Source organism: Eumetopias jubatus, unplaced genomic scaffold, assembly GCF_037043125.1.
Source record: "Eumetopias jubatus isolate StellerSeaLion01/CBP00866 unplaced genomic scaffold, mEumJub1_p1.0 scaffold_11, whole genome shotgun sequence".
Classification (NCBI taxonomy): Eukaryota; Metazoa; Chordata; class Mammalia; order Carnivora; family Otariidae; genus Eumetopias; species Eumetopias jubatus.
Window position 1 is genome coordinate 85,381,079 of NW_028274817.1, and position 20,380 is coordinate 85,401,458.

Here is a 20,380-nt window from a genome sequence, read left to right on the forward strand (position 1 = left end):
GTATTTTCTGGGTGCATTTTTCAGCTTGTGGAGTGTCTGACTTGATTGCGGATTTGAAGTCTCTGGTCTGTCTTTTTGTTTTCTGTGCTCCAGAATGTGGGCTCTCTGAGCTGCTTGTCCACGTGTGTGTGGCTGTCTTCCCAGGATTTCGGGGCACCGATACATTTCTGAGTGTGTGTCTCAGGATCTGTATTCTCTTAGCGGTGAGAGTCCCTGATATGAGGTCTCTGATTTGTTCGTTGTGTGTGTTCCAGGGTGCGAGGTTTGTGAATGGCCTGGGGGTGCATTTTGCAGGACTTTATGTCCGGGAACTCTTCGAGGGTATGTGTCCTAGGCTAGGATGTGAGGTTTCTCATCCATTTCTGTGCCTGTTTCCCAGCATGTGAGGTCTGTGAGCATTTTGTCACTCTGTGTCCCAGGATGTGATATCTTCGATCTCTTTATGTGTGTTGTCAAACATTTAAGGTCTCTAATCTTTTTGTGGATGAATTTGCCAGGATATTTTAGTGTATTTCCTGGAATGTGCCTCTCTCTACTCTTTTTTTTTTTTCCAGATTTTATTTATTTGACAGAGAGAGAGACAGCGAGAGAGGGAATATAAGCAGGGGGAGCGGGAGAGGGAGAAGCAGGCTTCCCGCGGAGCAGGGAGCCTGATGCGGGGCTCGATCCCAGGACCCTGGGATCATGACCTGAGCCGAAGGCAACCGCTCAACAACTGAGCCACCCAGGTGCCCCTCTCTCTGCTCTTTTTCTACATGTGTCCCAGTGGGCAATATCTGATCTCTCTGTGGGCGTACATCCCATGGCCTATCCTCTCTGATGTTTTGCGGATGCGTCTTAGGATATGATGTCTCTGTTAGGACTGTGGGTATATGTCCTAAGACGTGAGTTCTCTGACCACTTTTTGGATTTATGTTGCAGGATGAGAGGTCTTTCATCTAGTTCTCTGCATATTACCTGTCTGCGGGTATTTGTCCAAGGGTGTGGCATCCCTGAGGGTCCATGCCCCAGGATGTCAGATTTGTCTGTGGGCACACATCAAGATAGGATTTGTCTGATCCCTTTGTGGTTGCGTGTCTCAGGATGTGAGGGTCTGTTCTTGGTATGTGTGTCAACAGTGCGTGGTCTCTGATCTGTTTGAGGTTCTGTTTCTCCGGCCATCAGGTTTTGCCTTTTCTTTGTCTCAGCATGTAAGGTCTCTGAGGCGTTCGGGGTTTATGTCCCCAGGCTTTGAGTCTCTGGTCTCTTTGTGGGTGTAGGTCCCAATATCTGAAGTCCCCAATCCATTCTTTAGTTTATTTCCCAGGATATGAGTGCTCAGAAATGTTTGTGGGTATATGTCCCAGCCTGTAAGTCATCTGATATTTTTATGTGCGTATGTCTCAAGGGATTGAGGTCTATGATCTGTTTGTGGGTATATGTCCCTGGATGCTATTTCTCTGAAATACTCGTGGGTGTCTATCTCTGCTCATGTGGTTTTTGATCTATTTGTGAGTATGTCACAGGATGTGAGGTCTGTTCGTTGGGGGTGTGTATTTCCTAGAATTTAAATTCTCTGATCTGTTTTGTATGTACGTCCAGGATGTGAGGTCCCTGATCTGTTTCGGTGTATGTGTCCCACGATTTGAGGTCTCTGATTTCTTTGATGCTCTGTATCCAGCATATTCCTCTGAATTATATTTTGAGGTCTATACCCTAAGTCTCAGAAGGATTTCTGAATCCTAGATCCGAGGATTCTGAGCTTTTTCTGGTCTACATTCCAGGGGTGAGTTCACAGAACTGTTTGGGCAGCTGTGTCTACACTGTATGATCTCTGAGCTGTTTGGCCCCTGTGTTCAGAATACTGGTCCCTGCGCTCTTTTGGTTTGAGAGTTTCTTGACATGTTTGGGGGATATTTTCAGGTGCAGAGTCTCTTCCTTTTGGGAGGTCTCTGTCCCAGAGTGTGATACATCAGACTTATTTGGGATTTGTTCCAGGGTCCTGGTCTCTGAGCTTTACATGGGGGGAGGAGGGTGCCCAGCTGGTGAGTTTTCTGAGCTGTTTGGAGGTCTTCATTCCGTGTGTGAAATCTCTCAACTCTGTGATGGTCTGTGCAGAGTATGGTGTCTCTGAACTACTTAGCAGTCTCTCCTCTCAGGTATGAGGTGGCGGGGCTGTTTGGGGTCTGTGACCCTCATATGAGAACTCAGGTGTGTTTGAGTATCTGTGCTCAACCCCTCCTGTTTTGAGCCCATGTCCCAGCAAATGAGTTCTATGATGTGGGTTTTGTCCTTGGGTGTGATTGATTTATTGGAGCAGTTTCAGGATCTGTTTTGAGTTTAAGGACTTTCTACTGATGTCTTTATACTTTGGGGGGCCTCTGAGGTGCTTTACCCTCTGTGACCGAGAGTGTGAGCTCTCTGATCTCTGGATCCCTTGGTGTTGAGATTCCTAACTGTTGGGGTGTGTTCCCAAGGGTGAGGTGTAGCTCCTGTTGGGAGAGTCTCATTCCCATGGTATGAGGTCTTGGACTTATTAGCAGTCTGTTTCCAGGGTTTGAGGCCTCTGAGTGGTTTGGGGTTCTGTTTACTAATGACATCTCTTGGGTGTTTGGGGGGCGGTCTTTGTCCAGGCTGTTAGGTCTCTGAGCTGGGGGTGGGGGTGCATTTGTGCCCTAAGGTGTAAGGATTGTTAACTCTGAGCATTTTGGCACGGCATGTCTGATGTGTGAGGTGTCTGGCCGGTTTGTGAGTCTGCTTTCCAGAGGTTAATAAACTCTCTGAGGGTTTCTGTCCCATAACGGGAGGTGTTGAGCTGTGTGGGCAGATGTCACCAGGATGTGCTGTTTCTGACCTCTTTGTGGGTCTGCCTCCTGGGTTAGAAGTTCTCTGGGTCATTTGAGAGCCTGTGTCCACAACGTGAGATCCCTAAGCTGTTGTGGGACTGTGTCCCAGTTACCGGGTCTCTCCTCTGTTTGTGGCAGACTTGGAACAGAAGGTGAGGTTTCTAGGCTCTTTGGTGATCTGTGTCCATGAGTGTCAGGGGTCTGAAATCTTTCTGGATAGGAGTACAAAGTGGGAGTTCCATAAATGGTTTATGGGTCTGAGTTCAGGGTGAGATATTTCTGAATCATTTGGAGGTCTGTGGAGAGTCTGAAGATTCTGAGCTGTTTGGTGATGTGAGCCTAGGATATGCGGTTTCTAAACTGTTTAGAGTCTACATCCAGGATGTGTGATCTGAGTTATTTGTGGTCGGTCTTACAGGGTGTGCAGTCTCTGAGCTACGTAGAGGATTTGTGTCCAGGTTTTCAGGTCTCTGAGCTCTTCTGTGAACCAGAGTGGAAGGCCTCTGAGTTGTTTGGGGATGTCTCAGTGTATGACGGCTCTGAGCTATTGGGGGTAAATCTGTGTCAAGGGTGCAAGATGTCTGAGCTGGTTTAAGGCCTGTGTTCCAGTGTATGTGATTTTGGAGCTCTCTAGTATTGTTCAAGGCATGAGGTCTCCGAGTTGGTCTAGTGGTCTGAGAAGAGGGTGTGGGGTCTCTGAACTGTCTGTCCATCTTTATTCCAGTTTGTAAGTTCTCTGAGGAATTGTGGAGCTTTATCCCTGGTTGTGAAGCTTTGTGTGTGTGTGTGGGGGGTGGTCTGTAATCAGATTTTCAGGTCTCTGAGCTCTTTGGGTGTGTGGGTTACAAAGTGGGAGGTCTCTTAAGTTTGGTAGTTTTTCTTAGGCTGTCCTGACCATGAACCATTTAGGGGTCTGTGCCAGAAGGTGTGGGGTCACTGAGCTGTGTATATAGATCAGTTTCCCAGGCTTGGAATTCTCTGAACAGGGTCTGTCTCTGGGCTGTGAGATCTCTATGCTTTTCGGAGTCTGCTTCTAAGACTTGAGTCTCTGAGTTGTTTGTGGCACTCTGCTCTAGGGAGAGGTCTCTGGGACGTTTAGTGCTCTCCTTTCCAGGATGTCTCTGAGCAGTTTGGGGGTCTGTGTCCAAGGTATGTGGATTCAGAATCATTTAGGGAGCTGTGCTCAGAGTATGAGGTCTGTGGGCAGTCTGTGTCCAGGGTGTCACATCTCTACTTTTGGGGGTCTGCCCCAGGATATGAGGTCTCCAAACAGTTTGGGAGTTGACGATCAGGGTGTGAAGGCTCCGAATAGCTTGGGTAGCAGTATCCCAGGTTGCAAGATCTGTGAGATGTTTGTGCATCTCTATCCCAGAAAGCTCATTCTCTGATGTGGTTTGGGCTCTGAATCCCAGTGTATAAGGTGACGTTCAAGGCCTTGGCGCTCTTGGGGGAGTCTGTCCCATAGCTCCAGTGCAGCCTCTGAGTTAATTGGGGTCTGTGTCCAGGTGCGAGATCTCGGAGCTGCTCGGAGATAGGTATCCCAGGGCGTGCCGTCTGAGGGCTAGGGTCAATATCCGGGTATAATAAGGTCTATGAGCTGTTTGGAAGCCTGTGTCCTAGGTGCCCTGTGATGTCTCTGAACCAATTAGGATTCTGTCTCCTGTGTGTGAGGTCTTCAAAATAGGTATCTGTGTCACTGCGTATGAGGTCTCTTGAGCAAAGCAGAGGGCACTGGCTCACACTCCCAAGTGAGGGGTGATGAAAACAAGCTTACTGGAAATGTCATCTCTGTTCTCTGCTTTCTACCTTGGCACGCACAGGCACCCAATAACGATCTGCGGAGAAAGCTTCCCCCAGTATGCACAGACTTTTCCTTTTGCAGTAGGTAGGCTTTGGGTTCACGGCCTCGGAGAGCAGGGAGGGTCTAGCTCGAATTATATCATATTTCTGTATTTCTACTGTATTTCTTATTTTTGTTTATGACAAGTGATAACAGTTTGTTCATTTAGACGGCAATAGATTTGGTTTCTTTTTTAAAGATTTATTTATTTGGAAGAGAGAGTGCGCCAGTGAGCAGCAGGGAGGGGCAGAGGGAGAGAGAACCCCAAGCTGACTCTGCACTGAACACAGAGCCCGACACGGGGCTCCATCTCATGACCCCAAGATCACGACCTGAGTTGAAACCAAGAGTCGGACGCTCAGCCGACTGTGCCACCCAGGTGCCCCGGATTTAGTTTGCTCTTTCAGTGCCTTTTAAAAAGCAAGCTTATTTTAGGTCACACAATCTAGGATGATGGTGCAAGCGGTTCCTTGTGGGGAGCTGCCTTACTGCCGATGGCCGCGGTCTGAGGGGAACGTTCCTGGGCACCCCAGCACCCACCTTCTTGGGCCCCCAACCCCCACCTACACGAGGTCTTCAATCCCCACACCTTGGTTTGTTCAGTCACTGATTTGTTTTATTGATGCCTACCCCAGGCTGGGTAGGGCCAAGGGATATACAAGAGGAGAATCAGATTCAGTCCATGCCTGAAGGTCAGTCTGGGGGCAGGGAGCACGGACACAGACAGACACACAGACACACACACAGATCTGGCATCTGGCGGCAGGGCACACAGTCTCACATAGGGGCACTCTGAGCACAGGTAGTCAGGGAAGGCTTCCTAGAGAAGACCTCACAGGGGAAGCAAGGGGCAAGGCCGCCATCAGAGCCTCTGCCTTGTGTCTATTGGCGGGCGGGTCCCTTTGAGACCAGTGAACCCAAGGTGAGTGCAGAGGGCCTGGGGGCTGGGGCTGGCAGGCGGTGGAGGCTTCCCTCTCACCCTACCATACCCTCCCGGGTAAACCAGGCCTGCCCCCCTGCCCTTCTTGGCCTGTACTTTGCCTTCTGCCACGTGCACCCTTTCCTGGGGTCCACCTCCATAGCTTCCAAGGCTTCCCTGAGACAATCCACGTGGATCAGGTGCTCTGCCCAGTGCCTGGCACCTCATCAATGCACATTTTTGTCCTAAGTGCTTATCTACAGCCTAGCTAGGTCTTGGTTCCAGCTCTAAGAAGTCCCAGCAGTTGTCACGGCCCAGGTCAGGGCTCCCAGCACCCTCCACACTGTCAAGAGCCCTGGCTGCCTTCTTATATGCACTCCGGAGGCCGACTTGAGAGCCCACCCACCATCAGGGCTGGCAAAGTCGGGCCTGCCCTCCTCACTGGTCAGTGGGCCATGGGCGCCCACCCCTCTTCCAGCAGCATGGGAGTGTCCACTTCTCGGATGCGCAACCCTGAAGAGACCCTCTGGCTCTTAGGCCCAACACTAGCCGGCACAGGAGCAGAAACCAGCCCCAGCCCCAGCCCCAGGGATTCCCCTTTCTTTCACTTGCACAAAGTTTCTGTGGCAGGGGAAACAGGAGGGCTGGGAACTCAGGGCTCTGAGGTCAGCCTGCCCTGGGGCTGCTTCCCCACACCCTTGGGGCAGTAGGGAGAAGGCCTGCAACAGACCCCTCAAGCTCCAGGCAGAAGCAGGTGCAAAAATAAACATCCTTCCGTTCTGGGGCCAGGCTTGGGATCACCCCTTGGACCTCCTTAATAGGCCATGAATCTCAACCGCAGAAAGTCCTGGTGGTGAAAAATTACTTCTGAAGGTGGGTGGGGGTTTGTAAGTGCAACCCACAGATGGGGCTGGGATGGGGAAAGGGGACTCCTAGAGTTGGTCAGTCCTCACTGCAACCCCACATCCCCAAGCACAGGGCAGGTGGGGGCAGGTAGAGGCAGGAGGCCCTGGCAGTCATTCCTCAACAGGAGGGCAGCGGTGGGTGGGTGGAGCGGGCGGCTTTAGGCCCCCACTGGCAGTCTGGCCTCAGACTTCAAAGGGCTAGAAGAGGTATTTGCGGCAGGATTCAGTCCCACACTTGCATTCAATACGGACCCGCTTCTTGGGAGAGCCGGGGAGCCCGGCCAGGCCAAAGTTGGAGTCCATGCGGGTGCTCTCCATGTCCACGGGGTCCACTGTGGATTCACAGCCAGGGAGGGCGGGGGGGGGGGGAGGAGGGGACTTGTTAGAAGGCCAAGGTGAAGTGTCCCGCTGCCCTTTTCACCATGAGACCCAGGAATTTTGGGTGCTAGGAGCACATCTGGGATTTGGGTCAGGAGGGAGTTGTGCGGTCGGTGGTTTGGAGATAGGGCCAGGGCTCAGCACTGGAGGGATGTTCAGGTGGTTGGAAAGATGGCCAGGAGTCGGGGGTTTTGGAGAGAGGCAGGGTGCTGTCAGGGGAAGGGCCAAATCAGAAGTCAGGAATGGTCACCTACACATCCAGAGGGGCACTTGAACTCTCCTGTCAAGGATCCCCACCTTGAGTGTCTCAGAGGTGGTTAGTCTGTCAAGAAGGGGACTCGGAGGCCACAAGAGTGTCTGGACACTTGGAATGAGCCAGGCCAAGGGGGTTAGGAGTGGGGAGGATTGGGGGCACTGGGGAAATTCAGATGAATTGGGAGGAGTGTCTTAACTCTTAAGCCAAACATCCTCCCCCCGCCAGGAGTCTTGGGAGAAGTCTGTAGGAGTATCTCAGGGGTGGGGTTCAGGGGTTGGAAATGAGGGGACCCCCAAGAGGTAGGCAGAGGTCCAGGAGTCCAGATGGGACACTAAGAGTCAGGAAGGGCCTCTTAAAGCTCCTCAGGGAGGGGGTCTTCGTGTCCCATGTCACTGTGTGCCCCTGCCCCCGGTCCCTTGCGCCACCCCCACCTTGCATGTTGTAATCAAAGGTGAGCTCCTCGCCTGCCCGGATGGTTCTTGTGGCAAAGAAAGCGATGCGGGGCAGTCGCTCATCAAGGTTGTCTATGAAGACGTTGTACACCTGGAGGTTGGGGTCACACTAGGCGAAAAAGAACAGCGGGAGGGTGAGGAGGGGCCCCAGCCTGCTCCTCCCGACCCCCGCCCGCCTGCAGGGTACCCACACTGTGGTTGACAAAATGGGAGATGTTGCCATAATAGGCGGCATCCACGGTGTACACGTCCTCCACGTAGTCCAGGTCGAAGAGGTAGGTGGCGCCCTGGCGGTCGTAGATCTGGCCCCGCCGCTCCGCCTCCTCTGAGGTAATGATCTGGGGAAAGGGCCATGAGAGAGGGGAGAACGGCCAAGAAGGCTCAGGAAAACCAGCAGAGCTCCTGACACCGCCCCCCCTCCCCCCGCCCGCCCGCCCTCCTCCCCTGGGCCGGGAGAACAAATGAGCAGAGCTGGGGCTGGCTCAGCAGGGCTAGCGGGTATGGACACATGGGGGACTGCAATGCAGAGGGTCTGTCAGCACCCTGAGAAGGGGGCTGGGCCTCAGCTGCCCGCCACCCATCCCTCCTCAGGCCTCTGGAGGGCATGGTGTCTCTCACTGGTACCCGGAAGCCAGCCACAAGGTCCAGCAGTGAGAGAGAAAGAGAGAGACCCGCAGTGAGACACGGCGAGGAGCTCAAGGGCCAGAAAAGGACCCAGGGCTCACAGAGAGCGGTGGGTGTTTGGGGGACGGAGAGGCTGCAAGGGGGCCCGAGGCGGCACAGACACGAGGGCACGGGGGCACGGAGAGGAGAAAGCGGCCTGGACCGGTGGGACCGGGGGTGGGGGGGGGGACGGGATGAAGGGGAGAGAGACTCAGACAAGTGAGCTGCGGGCAGAGACTTGGTATGAAAGACCCTGGTCCAAGAGAGCTCAAGACCCTTGTGGAGTCTGAGACGGCAAGAACAAAGCTAGGGCCAAAATCTCAGAGGGTGAAAGAAAGGAGGCAAGAGCACAGCTGAGCGCTCTCCCTCGGCCCTGGTGCCACCCGGTGCCAGCGGCTGGGGTTCTACGACAGCAGCAGACCTCTCCTCCTGCCCGGCTGGGTCCCCCGCCTCTTCCCCCCCCCCCCGGGCCAACCACCACAGCCCTCTGGTAATCCCCCCGCAGAGCCAACCATGCCCTACTCTGGGAGAGGGTCCCCTGGGACCCAAGACTGCCCCCTCCTCAGCCGAGGGCTGCCTCCAGCCCAGGGCAGATCTTCTCCACTCCTGGGCTTCCTGCTACCTCTGCCCACCCCTCGAGAGACAAGCGCCCACACAGCGCAAAGCAGAAACGCCCAAGTACCCTTTATTTTCACTCCGCTGCCCAGCCCAGTGACCTCTCCTCTGTCCTGCGGTGGTCCTCGAGGCAACTCGAACGCTCTGCCCCCCACACACCCCTTCTTCCCTCTCCTTTCGTCAGAGACCCACTGGCCACCACCAGCCCTGCCACACGACGCAAACCCAGACCTGCCCCGGCTCCCTGGCTCGCTCACCCTCACGCCACCCACGACCATCCTCCACTTCCTCCGGCCAGGACGGCCGCGCTGAGGTCCTCGCGGTCTCCTCCCTGCCTCTTACACCAGCACCTCCGGCCTCTGCTCCTGGCCAAATCCTCACCAGCACCTTGAGAAGACCGAGGTCTACCCCTCGGGCCACACGGCTCACTGCCCCACACTCCAGCTCCATTCCGAGGAACCTGGCTCGCCCACGCTCCAAATGTGTGCTTGTTCGTTCACTTGTTGATTTAGTGGGTTTTTAGGAGGCCTACCCTGTGCCCGGTCCCAGCACTCAGGGGCCCGTGTCTGCAGGGGGAGACACAGGGGACCAGGCCGGGTGCCCACCGCAGTCCCAGTTGGGTGGGTCAGGAGAAGACAACAGGAGCCAGGCTTGGCGCTGGCCCTCTGGGGTCACAGTCTGGTGAAAGAGAGACGGACTCGGATACCCGCCGGGCAAGATGCCGATTAGGAAACCCAGTGCTTCGGGGTCCCAGGGCAGGAGAAAAGCAATACAGCATCTAAAGCAAGCTACAGGTCACAAAAGGGCTTTGACACCAGTGTCTCCAGAGGGACACAACAGGAGCCACAGAAGTGTTCCAAGGAGGAGTACATCAAGGTCAGTCTCCGTCCATCTCCCGAGAACACATGCTGCCTGTGGAGTCGGCGCAACGGACGTTACTTCTCTGCTGCCTTCCTGGGCCTCCCGACCCCCGGTCGCCGTGCGGAAGCTGCCGCCTCCCCGAAGCTCTCTGAAGGCCTGGGACTGAAGGGCAGCCTCTGCTGGCTCGCCAGCCTGCCGGGTGGTGTCTGAGCCAGCTTTTCCCTTTCCACATCCTCCCGGTCTCCATCTTCCCGCCTGTTCTGCCTCTACCTGCTTCCCGAGTCTCACCGAGAGTGAGTCACACGGTGAGCCCTCCAGGGCACAAACGGCTCCTTCTCCAGTCTTCTTCCCAGTCCCACTCGGTAAGGGCAGGTCTACCCTGAAAATTCGGGAACAGAGCAGGCCACGTCCCTGCTCCCTAGCAGCTCTCCAGAATGACTGGGGAAGACAGATGGGCTAGAAGCTGGCAGCCTGGAAAGGGTGTTGACAGTGAACAGCACCCAGAAGACTCCGAGTCCAGCCGCTGCCCTGCCCCCATCTGGATAGGGGATCCTGAACGTTCTCTCCCTCTGCCTATTGCCTCAGCCAAAAAAACAAAAACAAAACAAAAAAACCCTCCACCAGGTCTGGAAGCACACCAGTTTTAGACACTTGGGCCTTTTTTTACCCACTTTGTTAGCTTGGTGACTCTGAGCATGTTACTATCTCTCTCTGAGCTTCGGCTCGCCTCTGTAGAATGGGGACGACCACGCGCTGGTAACGCCGACCTGACGGCGGCTGCTGTAAAGCTCCAGCGCGATCAGGGGCGGGAACGATGTTTCTGTTCTTGACACTGAGCACTGTTAGGAATGGTTATGAGTACCAGTCCTAGCCCAGTCGAACACGCGCCCTTATTTTTATGTGCCCTTTCCCGAGAAAGGAAACACTGCTAATTAAATGATGACGTACCATCATTTAATTAAACTAATGGAGACGCACCTTCATTTCGGGGTTGGTAAAATATGAAGCAAATGCAGGTCTTAGATTGGATAAGCTAGGCTGTTGTTCTCCGCTGGGCGAGGGTGGATGTTCTGATGGAACGTGGAAGGGTCCAAAGGAGAGGACGGGCGGCTCGCGTGGAAGGACCACTGGTGCAGAGGTGGGAGGGCAGATGTCGTGTCCAGATTGTAGGACAGCTTGGCGACCAGAGATGGGGCGCTTGCCCTCGATTATGGGACACCAGGTAGGGTCTGGGACAGCACCATGTAACCGAGTAAATGAATACTCCTGCAATGAAATCTATGAATAGTCACCCCAAGTGGGATAACTAGGCTACAAATCAGGCCCGGATCAGGTCTGGTGGGGTCTCCTAGCAGGATGGGCTACCAGAGACTTTGGGTTTTCTGAGCATTTTGCATTTTCTGAATTTTAGACTGTAATGGCTAACATTTATTGAAGACTTACTGTCCAAGTGCTTCTTCCAAGTGCTTCACACATCATAACTCATTTAATTCTTGTAACAAGCGAATGATGTGGGTGCTATTACCATTCCCATTCTACAGACTGGGAAACTGAGACACAAAAAGGATTAAGTGCCTGCCGCTGAGTGCTGGGGCTCGGCTCCACGCTCCCGACCATTTGGCTGTGCTGCCTCCTCACAGGCGATGCATGAAGAGGAGCTTGGCTTTGGCAGCGTTTGGGGACCTATGGTGCCATTAGGAGGCCCCACGGGTCTGAGAGTGTCAGAACTGGGCCTGGAAGTCACAGAAGGTGGCAGGAAGGAGGCCAAGAAATAGCTTAAGGAGAGTGTGCGTGGAGCGGGAAGAGCGGGGACGGGGTGAGGAGCCCTGAAAGCGCCAATGTTTTTACAGCATGGGACAGGACAGGCACTAAGGAAAAAGAGCCAGAACAGCACCCTGACCAGGGGACTCTCCCACCTCTTCACCCGTCAGGATCCTCTGTGCTGTAAAGAGCTTTTCCTCAAGACTGTCAGTACAGTGAGGCTGGAGACACTCCCTTCTCCTGGACTTCCTCTAGAACTGGCAGCCTCCCGTGGGGGCTGGACACCTCCAGACTGTCAGGGGCTCTGGAGTGTGCACATGTCCTCCTTCAGACTGGTGACACCCCTCTAGGCTGTTAACATCTGCTGCACTGTTAGCATCCCTTGGAGGTCTGGATACCTCCCCCAGAGTGTCAGGACACTGGGGGTGTGGACACTCTCTCCAGGCTGTCGGAGTTCTCTTAGGTGTAGACCTGATCTCCTTCAGACTGTCCCGATCCCTCGGGGGGTGAAGATGTTTCTTTTTCCTAACTGTCAGGACAGTGTGGGTGTAGACACTTCCTAAGTTGGACTGCCAGGGTCCTGTGGAGTGTGGAGAGCTCGCTCTTTTCCTCCAGGTCACTCTGGGACGGAGACACCTGTTCCCACAAATTGTCAGGACCCCTGCCCCAGACTGTCGGGAACCCTCCGGGGTATGGCCACCTACTCCTTCCTCCAGACTGGCAGGTCCTTTGATGCGTAGACACTTTTTCCACCAGACCGTCGGGATTATCTGAGTGTGGACTTCTCGTCTAGACGGTCAGGGTCCTCGGAAGTGTGGACTGCTCTGCCTCTACATCATCTCTGCCCCCTGGGGCTATGACCCTCTCTACTTTATGGTTCATTATTGGGAGTCTCTCCTCTCCATCAGTGTCATTACTACAGTGTGGACACCTTCAGGTGTGTGTCCCTTAGGCCAATTTCTGTCACTTCCCAACCATATCACACCCCTAAGAGACTGCTAAGAAATACAAAGGTGCTTTCCGTGCCGATAGCGCTCTCGCAAACATGGTGAACGTTCCTAAAACCCGCCGGACTTTCTGCAAGAAGTGTGGCAAGCACCAGCCCCACAAAGTGACACAGTACAAGAAGGGCAAAGATTCTCTTTATGCCCAGGGAAAGCGGTGTTATGACAGGAAGCAGAGTGGCTATGGCGGGCAGACTAAGCCGATTTTCCGGAAAAAGGCTAAAACTACAAAGAAGATTGTGCTGAGGCTTGAATGTGTTGAGCCCAATTGCAGATCTAAGAGAATGCTGGCTATTAAGAGATGCAAGCATTTTGAACTGGGAGGAGATAAGAAGAGAAAGGGCCAAGTGATCCAGTTCTAAGCTTCATATTTTGTTAATATTACGAAGACAATAAAATCATGAGGTTATGTTCAAAAAAAAAAAGAAATACAAAGGTATCTGGGGTTATCACCACGACAACACACTCACGGATTTAACTGGTCAAGGTCCAGGGATGTTAATTGTTCCCCAATGCATGAGATGGTCCTACATAAAAAGGACTGCTCCACCCCAAATGCACACCGCGTCCTACCTTAGAACATGACACTTGCTGTTACAGACACTTGCGGGTTATTCACACACACACTCCTTTTGTTCTCCACCTAGACGCATGGCTGAGTCACACTTCCCAGCCTCCCTCGCACCAAGGTGAGGCCAGTGACTCGGCTCTAGCCAGTCAGTGTGGGCACAGGTGATGGGCACCGTGTCCTAGCCTGGCCCATGAGCAACCTCCGCTTCCACCCCGATTCTCGGCCCACTTGCCAGCGATGCAGAGTGAGGATCAGGGGGCGGCTCTGAGGCACAGCAAAGGCTCGAGAGGGAAAGAGCCTAGATGGCCACGCCACTGTATGGAAGGACACTAGCCAAATACCCATGCGGGACTGACACAGGAGCGAAGAGACTTCTAATGTGTGAAGCCACTAAGATTTGGGGGTTATAGGTACGGCAGCTAGCCTGCCTAGTACAGCTGACCCTCGAACAACACAGGTTTGAACTATGTGGGCCCACTTACAGGCAGGTTTTTTTCGATAAATACAGTATAGTACTGTAAGTGTTTTCCCTTCCTCATGACTTAACATTTTCTTTTCTCTAGCTGACTTCACTGTAACGATACGTTATATAATACATATAACATATAAAGTACGTATCAATCCACTGTTTATGTCGTCGGTAAGGTCAACAGTAGGCTACTAGTAGTAGCTAAGTTTCTGGGGAGTCAGAAGTTACAGGCCGATTTGACTACGCGGGGTCAGTGCCCCTAACTACCCCCCCCACCATGTTGTTCCAGGGTCAACTGTATACCTGGCCTGCCCCCGGGGTCCTGCAAGTCCGGAGGAAGAGGCAGCCAACGTAAGGCATGTCTACGTCCTATTCCAGAGCCTTCGTGTTCCGAGTAGTAAAAGGCGCTCCCCTCCTGGTCAGACACCGCTCGGTGGTAAGCTGAACCCTTGCGAAATGAGAAGTGGAGCCTTTCCAGGTGACGCAACCCTATGCTGAGCACATGGCCTGATAAAAGGAACTCTGCCTGGATTTCAGTTCCCGCCTCCCTCTTTGCCAGGTACCCTTAAGAGGGCAACCCAGTCCAGAAGTATCTCGCTGCACTTTCAACTACCAGCTTGAAACGCACGCCCCTGCCAGGATGTCCCTGTCACAATCAGGCCAACCGCCCCCCACCTTTCCCCGGACAGGAAAAGCAGGGAAGTTGCAGGCACACAGTGAGGCGAGCTGGACGCGCGCGCCCATGCGCGCGCGCACACACATCGGATCCCGGCTCCCTACCTCTCCCACGTACTCCATGACGAAGCTATTCTTGCGGATCTTCTCCAGCGTGCGGACGCCCCAGCCGCGCCCGTCGTCCGTGCGGAAGATGCAGAGGTCATAGCGGATGCCCTTCTGTACCACGCGGTTGGGGCAGTCATAGCCGCAGCGGCAGCGGGAGTTGCACTCGTAGATGGGCAGGCCGGCGCGCAGCCGCACCTGACCCTGGTCGTTGTAGGCAAACTTGTGCAGGGACGCCCCAGGGCAGCAGCCTCCGGCGGGGGCCCACAGACAGTCCTGGCACTCACAGCCCACCGCCACCTGGTTGAGGGTGATGCCCTCACCCACACGGTACTCGTTGATGTATACGAAAGCCCGCGGGGGGCCGTCCAGGTCCACCTCGTTCTCCACGGTGATGCGTCCCAGGTGGCTGCGCTTGGCATTGAGCTCCTGCTCCCAGCGCCGGAGCGCCCGCCTCTGCTTGGCCTTCTGTACCAGGTAGTTGGCCAAGCTTGGGTCCAGGTGCCGGGGGGGCTTTGACCGGTGGTGCCGCCGGAGCAGCTCCCTTTCTAAGTCCTTGTGGAACTGCTTGAGAATGCGCACGCACTTGAGATTCTGCCGGGGCTCCCAGGTGCTCTCTGAGTCTGGGTATCCACGCCATTTTACCAGGTAATACTCTTGCTCCTGTTGGGGGCACCAGGGGACGGGGGCACCGTAAGTGGCCATACCCTTGGCCCAGCCCTTGTGGGACTTCTATCCCAAAGCTGGTTGGCTAAGACCCAAACCACTCCCGGCGCCTGTTCTGGAATGACTCTATGCGGTGGTTACAAAGCATAAGCACGGGCTCTAGCCTGAGGATCCCTAGGTTCAAATCCCACACTCCCCGCTACTAGTGTCCAAATTCCAAGTTTTAATCTAATCTACTCCCTCCCATCTTCCCTCTTATCAGCCCCCTCCTTCTAGCTGTTCAGGCCCCAACCCTTGGGAGTCACAACTTTCTTAGTCCCCACGTCCACCCTCAGCAAATCCTGTCAGCCTCACCTTCAAACTACATCCAGAATCCAACCACTTCAAACCAACGTCATCGCCACCCCCATCATCGCTCGCCTGAATTAGGGTAGTAGGCCTCCTCACCAGTCTCCCCAGTCCCACCTTTGCCCCCATAGTCTGTTCTCCAATCAGCGGACAGAGGGATATTTTCTTGCACAGAGCAGCTATTTAACCACAGATTCTACAGGCAGACACACTGTGTACAAATTCTGAACCTGCAGGTCCTTGACCAGGTGGCCTATGGCAAGTTACTTAACTTTGCTGACCCTCAGTTTCCTCATCTATAAGTAAGAAAAAAAAGCTGACATTTTTCTAGCATTCGGTATGTAGCAGGTACTGTTCTAAGTAACTTCTATGTTTTATTAACTAATTTAACCCTCATAACTCTGTATGAGCTAGATACTACTAGTCATCTCCATTTTACAGATGAAGAAAATGAACCACAGAGAATGTGGGTAAGTATCCCAGGGCTACAGGGCCAAAATTTGAACCCGAACATACTGGTTCTAGTATGTTCTCTTTATCCTGTTGCCTCCTCTGGCAATGGTAACAGTTTCCATTTCACAGTGTTGCTGGGGGGATTAAATGAGTTTCTGAGAGGAAGTGCCCAGCACACTGAAAGTGCTCAATAACTGCTAGCTATCACCCGCTCCCTTCCTGGGCTCAGCACCTCAATCTTTGCAACTGGTTTGTATTCCTATGGAGGTGGGAAGAGAGACCTATTTGGGGACTCATTCTGGCTCCTACCCCCCTGAGAAAGCCACCTCGTTTCCTCACCTGCAAAATGGGGATGATAAGAAGTCCTACTAAACCTAATTTTTTAAGATTAGAGGAGAAAATTCCCTTTGGAAACAGATGCAGGCAGTGGGGGTGGGGGCAAAGGGGCTACTAAGCCATCTTCCTTGAGACACCCCTGCCCTGGCCAAGGTCACCCCAGACTCACGCGGATCTTCTTGTAATCACACAGGTACTCGACTTCAAAGTCATAGAGATTCCTCTTGGAGATGCCGAGGGCAGGGCAAGAGAGCTTGGCCAGGCGGCACAGGTCCTGTAGCTGATTCCAAGAAGACTTGCAACACACACTGCAGCCTGGGACAAGGAGGGCAGAAAGAACTTAATGGGCATCCTGGCGAAGCCACGGGTCAAAGGGAACCCCAAATCCTCTCTGGGACTTCCAAAGGGCTGCCTCAGAGTCAGTGAGATTTAATCCACAGGCCTTCCCAATGCTGAGACCCTTCTACGACGAAAATGTGCCACTTCTTCAACCCCAGGGCTCATTCCAAGGCTACCCCTGGAGCAGTAGACCTCAAAGTGGGATCTGCTGGATGGATTATCCTAAAGGAATCTATTCCCAGAAGCTTCCAACTCCCTCCATACTATTCCTAAAACTGCCCGCAAACCTGCCTAGGGTTCAGGACCTAATCGTCCCTCTCCCCACTTTGCAAAATAAAGAGAACAAACCCCCCCCATCTCAGTAAGGTGCATTGCCCCAGGGGAACTGGTGGGGACAGCATTACAACCTGTAGGCACCAAACAAAGGCTTAACTGGAAAGACTGGTCCGGAATCCCTTATCTGAAACTCCTGGGGCTAGTTGTGTTTAGGAATTCAGATTTTTTTTTTTTTTAATTTTTACAAGTGTAGTTCTAGGTGTGCCCCCGACACTATAACACCCCCAGTGTGGTCAGGGGCATCAAGCCATAATCAAACACATTAATAATTCTGCAGCAAAAATCTGAACTTTTACATTAAATAGGAGAAATAGAGGCAAGATAGTCCCGCCTTATAATCTAGTTTTGCCACTGAATGGTGCCAAACTTAAGTTTTCAGAGCTTTTTAGATTTCAGAATTAGGAAGAAGAGATTGTGGAATGGTGTTAGATTTCAGGAAGCTTCCTTGAATGATTAGCCTGGGTCCCTTAAACCTGCAAGGTATATTTTTTCACACTGCATTTTGGCTGTCTCATCTACATTTCTGTGAAGAGTAAAGCCCACCCAAAGGAGTATGCTCTGAATTCAGGAACCGGCAAAACAGCACAGGTTAATGACGATTCTTTTAAATATACCTGGAATGTTTCTGGGGCTATCAGAAATTTTCAAGATGCGGATTTTTTTTAAAAGAATTCTGATTCAAGGCACAATGTGCTTTAGAAGCCATTTTATCAAATCATTCCATAGAACACTTATTCCAAATGCAGTCGGTCCTCATCCTATCTTTAGTATTTCCTACCTCCCATTACAAAAATCAAACATTTGAACTCATAATGAAATACTCTAGACGTCAACCTGAAAACGTACAAGAGCTTTGCAGAATTATTTCGTGTGCACAACCCCCCCTCCACTTAGGCAGGCCTAGTGGAGACTCAGCCCTGTGCCCACGCTTTCCTCTCCCTATGATGCCTCTCCCTTTCAAACCCCTTAACTTGCATTCGAAACCCACTAAAGTGGTCCCAACTAACCTCTCCAGCTGCTGGCTCCGCACTGACCACAGGTGGATTCCTACCCCTCAGAGGTCCCCCTCACACTGTGGAGCCCATCCTCCCCGCAGCTTTTCTCACCCAGAGGAGCCCACCCTCCCCAACATACTGGAAAAGTCACCCCCTCTTCCCCTGCACACGAGGGAGTCCAGCTCTCCTGTTAGAGAAGCCCCTTTCCCCTCTTCCCGGGGGAGTCTTCTCTACAGCAAACCCTTTCCCCATCACGCGGAAAGGAGGTACCCTCACCCTGAAGAGTCCTCTGTCCCCCCACTCTGAAAAGAGGTCCGTCCCCTTCCCTTCCCTCCCCTTCCGGCGTCTCGCGTGGACACCAACCGGGTAACGGTCACCGGCGGCCGATTTTCCCGCGCGCGGGCGCGGCCTCCCCGACAAGCCCCCGCGCGTGCGCGCGCCGACTGGTCGCGATCAGAGGCGCGCGCCCCCCTCCCGCGTCCCCACTTAGCCCCGCGCCCGCCGCGTTCCGAGGCACGCGCCCCCTCCCCTCAGCCCCGCCCAGCCCCGCGCGCCAGGCCCGGGCTCCCTGAGCCCCATCCTTTCCGCGCCAGGCTTCCGGCTCCCGGCTCCGTGGCCTCGGACGCCGGGGCCCCGAGCCCGCAACGCCACCCCTCCAGCCCACCCGGCCCGGCCAGCAGGCCCGCGCCGCCGCCGCCACTGCTTCACCTTTTAAATTTTCCGCCATCTTTCCCCACGGCTAACGACATTCGGGCCTAACCGGCCTCGCGAGAAGAGAGCTCGCGCGGGCGTGGCCGAGAACGCGCAGCCTATTGGCCGCGCGGCGCCGGGAGCAGCGCCCGCGCGGACCAACCGGCGAGCCGTGACCGGACCCCTCCCCGCCACCCCGCTCGGTCCCGAAGGCGGGTGCTCGCCAGCGCTTTCCCAGAGTGCGTCTGGGCGGCGGCGGCGGCGGCGGCGGCAACTAAGGTTGCGGGAGGCCCTGCCCGTACGCCGGTCTGTCTGTCACGCTGTCAGCCAATCACGTTGTCAGCCGACCGCACGGAGGATTCTCCGTCCTGTCAGACCCCCAGTTACCACCGTCAGTCAGTCGTCACCACATTTTAACCCCAAGCAGACCGTGACTCCCAAGATGGGACTGTCGCCACGTACAGCTGCTCAGCCGGCCCCCAGACTCAAATCAGACAACGGGTCCATCACCACAGACGACTGTTTAGTCAGACCCCGCTCCCCCCCCCCATTCACACTGTCTGCCAGTCAACAGCGGCACCCATTCGACCCTCGGGCCAGCTGCGAGTCTCTCAAGGCAGACAGACGGCGCTAACAACTACACTGTTAGCCAGCCTGTCATTGCCTCCGACGGCCCCTTTTTCACACAGCCAGTCAAGCAGCCCGTCTCTCCATGGTACTCTTGCTCCGGGGGCAGCTCCGAAAGCCCCAGGGGAAACCGTCTCACAACCACCAGCCGTGGCCTCAAGCGGGCCATGATTAGGTCAGGACAGGCTGTCATTGTCAGCATCTAATGTCGCTCTCTCGGGCAGACATTCTATCCACTGTTAGTTGGTCGATCTTTAATTCCCTCGGGTGACCCCTCATTCATGCCCTGATCAGGCAGTTACTCCCTCAAAGCAAAGAGTCACAGCAACTGAAGCCTCCACGCCACCTGACAGTGGGTCAGCGGTCTGTCACTTCTCAGGGGAGGCATGCCCACCATTGGTCAGTCATCCAGTCAGTCTCCTCTGACCCAGGGGGGCCCTCAGGGCCGCTGTGGTTCCAACCTGGTACGGCCATCCAGTCAGGTGGCTACACTGATATTTCGATGGGTCAGCTGGCCTGTGACTCGTTCACTGCCCTTCATCGTATTGTCAACCCGCCAGGCAGCCATTCTCAGCATCTGACGGGCCACACGGTCTGGGTGGAGAGTCCCTCACCAGATACAGTTGCTTATCAGGCAGTGACAGATCTGGCCATCAGTCAGCCCGAAATCCCCTCAGGGTAGCCCTCCTTTACGCACCATCAGACCGTGGCGTCACATCCAGACACACTCCCTCGGGCCAGACGTGACTCCCTGCAATAGTCAGCCATTCACAACATCCCGCCTCCCAGGCGGGCAGCAACAGCTCGCACGGGCCATCAGTCAGCCAGCCTGTCAGTCCCTCAGGAGGCTGCCTGTCTTCTACGCTCTCGGACCACCAGCCGCAGCCGGTCCTAGGCTGGCATAATTTCATTAGATATTCAGTACCTCACAGCATCAGGAAATTGCACTGTCCATTCCTCAAACTGCCCCTCTCCCTGTGGGTCCGTGAGTTATGTAGGCAACCAAATGATTATACGGTTAAGCAAATGGTCGTTCGGTCGGCCTGCCAGTCTAGCTGTGAGCTAGTTGGGAGAAATGGCCAGTCAGTCTGAAGTTCCAGCAGCCCCTGCTTACCGTGAGTGGAACAGCCAGCAGCATGCACCCCACCATGCATCCCCTTCCCTTCCCTTTTCCTTCTAGAACACAGTCAGATGCTGGTCCTCACATGCTCTCAGTCTCCCCGGACAGGCAGAACCCTCCTATTCCCAGAAGTCCAGTCCAACCCGTAAGAATGGCTTGAGGCATGACTGA

At 54.3% G+C, this 20,380-nt stretch overlaps 2 protein-coding genes and 1 long non-coding RNA gene across 3 annotated transcripts; 2 read left to right on the top strand and 1 right to left on the bottom strand.

The window, feature by feature from the left end:
• The first annotated feature begins 1,589 nt into the window (after nucleotides 1–1,589).
• On the top strand, nucleotides 1,590–16,792 carry LOC114216778 (uncharacterized). Its single transcript, XR_015769466.1, has 2 exons — nucleotides 1,590–1,765; nucleotides 13,809–16,792. It is a non-coding gene; the product is annotated as an uncharacterized LOC114216778 (long non-coding RNA).
• SUV39H1 (SUV39H1 histone lysine methyltransferase) lies at nucleotides 5,260–18,596 on the bottom strand. The gene is made up of 6 exons (XM_028113433.2): nucleotides 18,481–18,596; nucleotides 16,272–16,417; nucleotides 14,300–14,962; nucleotides 7,767–7,913; nucleotides 7,555–7,684; nucleotides 5,260–6,821 (listed from the first exon to the last, which is right to left on the bottom strand). The coding sequence occupies exons 1-6, from the start codon at nucleotides 18,497–18,499 to the stop codon at nucleotides 6,688–6,690; spliced, it is 1,239 nt and encodes a 412-aa protein (XP_027969234.1). The 5' UTR covers nucleotides 18,500–18,596; the 3' UTR covers nucleotides 5,260–6,687.
• LOC114216776 (large ribosomal subunit protein eL42-like) lies at nucleotides 12,470–12,910 on the top strand. The gene has a single exon (XM_028113434.2). The coding sequence runs from the start codon at nucleotides 12,521–12,523 to the stop codon at nucleotides 12,839–12,841; it is 321 nt and encodes a 106-aa protein (XP_027969235.1). The 5' UTR covers nucleotides 12,470–12,520; the 3' UTR covers nucleotides 12,842–12,910.
• Nucleotides 18,597–20,380: the final 1,784 nt, after the last annotated feature.